Source organism: Phyllobates terribilis, unplaced genomic scaffold (genome assembly GCF_046119375.1).
Source record: "Phyllobates terribilis strain yellow unplaced genomic scaffold, ASM4611937v1 Scaffold_1__5_contigs__length_1240528914, whole genome shotgun sequence".
NCBI lineage: Eukaryota > Metazoa > Chordata > Amphibia > Anura > Dendrobatidae > Phyllobates > Phyllobates terribilis.
In genome coordinates, this window is record NW_027362761.1 from 64,256,270 (window position 1) to 64,262,521 (window position 6,252).

Here is a 6,252-nt window from a genome sequence, read left to right on the forward strand (position 1 = left end):
AGCTAGATATTAGAATGTTTTTAGAAAAAAACTAGATGTTTTACATTTTAAAACTTAGACCCCGATTCATCAAAGCCAGCGATTTTCACGCCGGTCTGTATGAGATGGTATGTTGGGGTCAGACGCTCCTGATTCATTAAGAGGCAGTTACCTCTTAATGAATCAAGAGTGTCTGTCAAGTGGTGTTCGTCTCCATGCTCCTCACCACTAATATTACTCTAGTCATAAATTAGATAAGATGTGGCGTTACGCACCTGCTGCTGCCTCCCCATCCTGCCCCAGCTTCGCCTCTTTTGGCAGAGGTGGAGAAAAGTGTTGTGAAAACACCAAAAGTCGCAAAATTTTTGCACAACTCCAAGTTGCTCAAAATGTTGCAACTTTTCAAAGCTTTTTATGCCAGAGTTCTGGCATAAAAGTTTTGAAGAATCAGGACCTAAATGTGTAGCTACACACTAAAAGGCCTAGCAATTCCCGATTTATTTTAACCCCTGACAATTTTCCTTTTTCTGGAAAACTGGAAAAAAAAGTGAAATGATGCAGTGAAATGGAAAAAAAGCATCTCAATTACCTCCATTGTTTTGGGGGGGGTCATTTTTTAATGTGTCGAGTGTGCAGTAAAAAATGACTTGACAACATCCTTCAACATTTTTATTATTATTTTTTTATTTTAAAATTCCCAAAATTTGTAACAAAAACTTTAGTTTGTGACACCAGCTTCTGAGACCTGTAACTTTTTAACTTTTCCATTGACGGAACTGTGTGAGGGTTTGCTGTCATTTTCATTAGTATCATTTTGGGGTGGAAATTATGTTTTGATCACTCTTTAATGCATTTTTTGAGAGGAAGTGCAAAATGTTGGCGATTTGATTTTATATTTTTTGCTTTACGCTATTTACCATAGGGGTTAATTAATTTTATATTTTCATAGATCGGACGTTTGCGGAAATCGTAATACCAAATATGTTTATTTTTTAGAGAATGATTCAAACTTTGATATTTTGTTTTTAATTTTTCAAAACTTTTTTCTTTTTGTTTTTACTTTTTTAGCTTTAGTAGGCCTTTGGCTACCATAGCAACCCACTGGACCAGGTGGGTGCGTTGCAGGAGGAAAGGCAAAGGGTGCTTGAGCCTGCTTTATACATACGGGCATATGAAAGGGGTTAACGGAATATTGTGTAAAAAAAAAAAAAAAAAGGAAAACCAGAAATTCTTTGTAGTTCTTCATCCACCATGAACCATTACTGTGAATTTACATAGCGTTTCTTGAATATATAAATCCTTTTTCTTTATTTGCATGATCATGGTAATGATTAATATGTTATTCAATTTGTGAATTTTCTGTCTTTTTTTTAGGTTCAAAACCAGAGAACAGATTTTCTTATGCAGACAGACGAGCGCTGCATGGCTCACACACTGAATTAGACAAAAATTCTACTGAAAAAAGCAAAATGATAAAATATACTAAAAAACCAACAAAAATGATGCGGAAAAGAAGATCTTTTCTGCAGACAGACTACACCACTCAGGTCACATTTCCTTTACCAACCTCAGACTCTTCAGAGACTGTGGATCATGTATGTTGTTTTGAGAAAGAGTCTCACCTACCAGTAGAATCACATTCACCTACTGTTTCTTCCTTGAAAGACATTGAAGGTGAACCAGCTCTTCTAGAAACCAAATCGCTTGTACAACACAAATGCATAGTTAAATCTAAAAACAAAACACGTTCACCTAGTTTAATTGAGATGGAACCTGAAACTATGGAGACAAAATCAGTGACCGATTCAGTTTTGTCTTCCATATCTGCTATTCGTTTTAGAAGTGACTTTGGCACTAGAGAGAGAAGTCATTCTTCTCATACCCCTAAAGCATGGAATACAGAAGAACACAATGGGCGAGTCAGTCCATCAGAAATATCACTACAAATATTCTCAGAGAGCACAAACAAGGTCACTGCTTCTTGCCTGGAATCAACTGAAAGCCATGAAGAAAACAAAATGAATTGCATAACTGAGGCAACAAACCGAGACGTCTTTGAGGAAAATGTTATGAAGACATCTACAAACATATTGCAAAATGATAATAAAAATGAGATTATCAAAGAAGGTATCGGTTCTGCTCCTTCTACTCAACGGATATTACCATATATTGCTCAGTTGGAAGTCACAAAGTCATCGATTCACAATAGTTTAAGAGTTGACTCATCTGAGGGAGAACCAAAAATTAAGGAAAGTTCACAAAAAAATTGTAAAAAACGGAAACTGTTTGGTTTCTCCGGAGCTGCCGATTTGCTTTTAGACTTCAAGGGACTTGCTGATCTGTTTACGAATTTCCCTAAAAATTCTGTTAAAGATGGAACCACTACAACTCCCAGTGCATCACCCAGTGAAGAGGAAACGCATCTTTTAACAAGTCAAGAACAAGACCAATTCACATCAGAAGATTCTTCTAGTATAATAAGAATGTCTAGCAGTAACAAACAATTTCCAGAACCGTACCTGAGCTCCTCTGACACAATGGACACTCTGAAATCAGGATGTGATGAAAGTGAAGAGAAAAAAGATTCTGATGTTGTTACACTGAATTCAAATGATGGCTACGGCGGGTTTTTACCATACAAAGAGAGAAACGTATTAGAAGCAAATACAAACACACCAAGGTTAGATGATGCCACAAACAAAGCTTTCAAGTCTTATGATGCATCAGTCCTAGAAAATGAATGTCAGAATTATGACTCCGTTCAAAAAAGTCCCAAAATATCCAAAGTAGGAAATTGTAGCTGTCAATTATCTTACACGGCATGTTTTCAGTCTAGAAACTATGACACAGAAGATGAAATTATTGATTTTACTAGAAGCACTTCTCCATTACCTAGAACAACACCACCTTCTTCTGTGAGCTCATTGTTTGTGGAAAATAGCCATAACCCTAGAGATAGTACCGAGCATTTTGAAGCTCTTGATCTTCTAAGGAGAAGAATAGAGGAATCTCCCACTAGTTTTGACAAATTGAAGGACAGTGTTTTGGACCTCCAAAAGATATTTGAGGAATACAAAGACAAACTTAAAATGCACCCAAAAGACAAATGTGCTGCCATGTTTTCAGAACAAAAGTCATGTCTTTGTAACGTGTCCCGTCAAATGATGTCTTCATCACAGAAGGTCCTGAATTCAGACCAGTTGTCTGAGGAGATTTATCAGGCTGTAGAAGAAACATTTTTTGGCTTGATGCAAATGACAGATGTGTGTCTCCAATTTTCTAGTTGTGTAGGATGCAATAAAAAGCAAATGGATCTCCAAACTAATTTACGTGATCTCATATGTACCTACCATCAATTTGTCCAAGCTGCCAAAAAGGCTTCCGAGAGTGAAAATAATGATTTGCACTGCAAACTACTGTCCCGCCAGTGCACTGCACTCACTGCTGCTATATTTTGCCTGACACAGCAATTCAGATCATTGGTTTCTCTCTAAAAAAATGCAAAAAAAAAGACGAGAATGAGCACAATTGCCTCTTTATACAAGTTGTGAAGAGACCTCACCTACCCACCAAAGCTTTGCACAGTTATAATTTGTATGAAGTAGTGGAATATATTTATATATATGTATGTAGAAAGAAAACAAAACTAATATTACCCATGGCAGCCAAAATGATGTCACATATTGTTTTCTAACTTGCACTTGCACAATGACAGTATCTGATTGTTATGGGTAGTACTGCTATTTTAGACCTCATGCACATGACATTGTTTCTAGGGGAGAATACCTTTGTAATATGACATCCAAAGGAACATGTCACTCCATATTCAATAAAGAAAATAAGAATTTGGTGGCATATGGAGGTATGATTGCAACTCATAGTAAAGACTTCAGAAAACTGCTCTGGAGTCTGTACAACTTGGAGGCTTGGAAAGAAAACAGTCATACAAAATAGTAAAATGAGGTCAGTGGACCCAATAACAATTGTTCATTTGGTCATTTTACTACATGCATTGCAAATAAAGAACAGTGCTTGGATGCTGTACAAAACCATAACATGGTTGTGAGCATGAGCCATTACTTTGCACTAGTTTCGATACATGACGACCGGAATGTGTTAGTTGGCCGCTTAAGTCTAAGGCTATGTTCACATGTTGCATTTTGCTGCGTTTTTTACTCCAGGCAAAAGCTGCTTCATTGTCAGTAAAGAAGCTGCTTACAAAAAGCAAGTTTTGCTGCAGTTTTCCAATTCATCCTATATCTTTTGCCGGTACTGTAAAAAGCAGCTTTTAATCTGTATTGAAAAAAAACGTGTGAACAAGCAATGTTCACAAGCTGTATTTTAGCAGCATTTGTTTTCTGCTCAGTAAAATAAAGCTCCTTACAAAAAGCAGATTTTGGTGCAGGTTTGCTTTTTGGTGCCATATATGTGCCATTTGTCTACAGTACATGTTTAATGAAGTTAACCAGAAAACACGCATGGTTCAGTTTTTTTTTCAGCGTGAACACACACAAGTGAAAGTCAAAAACGCTGAAAGAAGTGACATGCTTCAGATTAAAAAAAAATGCTGCTGTTTTCCAATTCAATCAGGAAAAAAAAAAGCAAGCGTGTGCATGAGAGCTCTGAAATCTCATTGCTTTTGCTGGGAATGTAAAAAGTAGCTTTTAATTTGCATAAAAAAAACGCAGCAAAAAAATGCTGCTAAAATGCAGTGTGGGAACACAGCCTAAGTGTGACCTGATGAGACCAAATGAATGTTTTACAGTCTGTCACATCTGTTACCATCCATAACACTAGCTATACAGTTAATGGAGCACAATATAAGTATTGCCTTAATAAGCATATGTAAACTGTACAAAAGGTTTGCTTTCTCTCAGCACACTGTATAGTCTTTTGACCCTAAAATTGGTATTATTCTGGATATCATTATCCATTCCATAGAATGTTTACACATAATTCACTTTCTGTAACTTTATCTAATGATGTATGTAACTGTTTATATGTACAGAATGCACCAAAGAGCTATAAAATGATAATACAACTCAAAGTATAGTAAATTCTATATAAAATATCTATATTTTACTGTAGACAAACAATATACTTTTTCTTTGTGTTATTTTTTTATTTTACTAATAAGAATTCTAATATATGCTTAATGTATTTTCTTCTTATAATGATGTTATTCAGTTGCCCTCTATTACATAAAATGAAATTATAGAACATTGATTGAAACTACAAACTATGGCTAAAATGTATTTTTTTCATCATTTAGGCTATATGTGTCTTTTTTTAGGCAAAGTTAAGGCTCACTCACACTGCCATATAACATGGCCGAGTGCTATCTGATGTTTTTATCGGATAACCAGTGTTATTCTATGAGGCACTGCTGATCTGCGATTATTTTCTCATGCCGAATCAGCATGAAAGAACAATCGCAGCATGCTGTTAGTGCATCAGAAAATCGGATCGTGGGCACCCATACAAGTCTATGGGTGCGTGTAAACTCATCCGAGTGCAGTCAGGTTACTGCTGACGCCGGCAATGGAGGAGATGGTGAAATTACTTTCTCTGTCTGCTCCGCACCTGTGCTGTCATTGTCTCATGCAATAAAATCGGAGCACAAGCGCTGACACTCTTTTCGAGTGTCATTAACGTAATCAGCCCGATTCTCTCGCATGAGAGAACATACGCCCATGTCATCCCAGCCTAAACAAGTGACCTTGGTTATGTTTTAACAACATTCACATTTCACAATCAATACAGATTATTGGTGCTATTTTACCCTTTTTTTATTCCTAAAAGAAAGCGTTTTTTTGTTTATTTTTTTCAGCAACGTCACTGATATTATTAATGTAGCTTCTTTTTTTTTAGCCAAATCGAGAAACAGTTTCAAAAGGTATGGGAAATATAAAGAAATGGCTTAATACTTCTCCTTTTTGCTGGATGCACCTCTGGCTTCATCTAAAGAAATGGCATCAAAAACTGCAATGTGTTTTAAAAAATAAAATCCCGCTGTTTATGAAACTATTCTTATTAGGTTGATTTGGTTGGCGTTCTGGAGATAGCCTGTATATTAAACCATCTTCCGACCATTTAGCTCAACCAACTAGTGCAATAAAATAAAACAATGTATAATAGGAAAATGTATATTTATCATTCAATAAAACATTAAATCACAATAACATAAAATCTTACAAAGCTGGAAAAAGATGAGCCATACATGGAAGAAATGCCAGGACCTTCTGCACCAGCTACAACTAATACACAATTGGA

The 6,252-nt window shown here is 36.0% G+C and overlaps 1 protein-coding gene across 3 annotated transcripts in view; it reads left to right on the top strand.

The window, feature by feature from the left end:
• Nucleotides 1–5,837, top strand: part of FRMPD1 (FERM and PDZ domain containing 1) — a 214,799-nt gene extending 208,962 nt beyond the window's left edge. For all 3 annotated transcript variants that reach the window (XM_073662693.1, XM_073662686.1, XM_073662703.1), the window contains one exon: nt 1,354–5,837. In XM_073662693.1, coding sequence (XP_073518794.1) covers nt 1,354–3,473 — 2,120 coding nt within the window. In that variant the 3' untranslated portion in view covers nt 3,474–5,837. The remainder of the gene's footprint in view (nt 1–1,353) is intronic.
• The last annotated feature ends 415 nt before the right edge of the window (nt 5,838–6,252 follow it).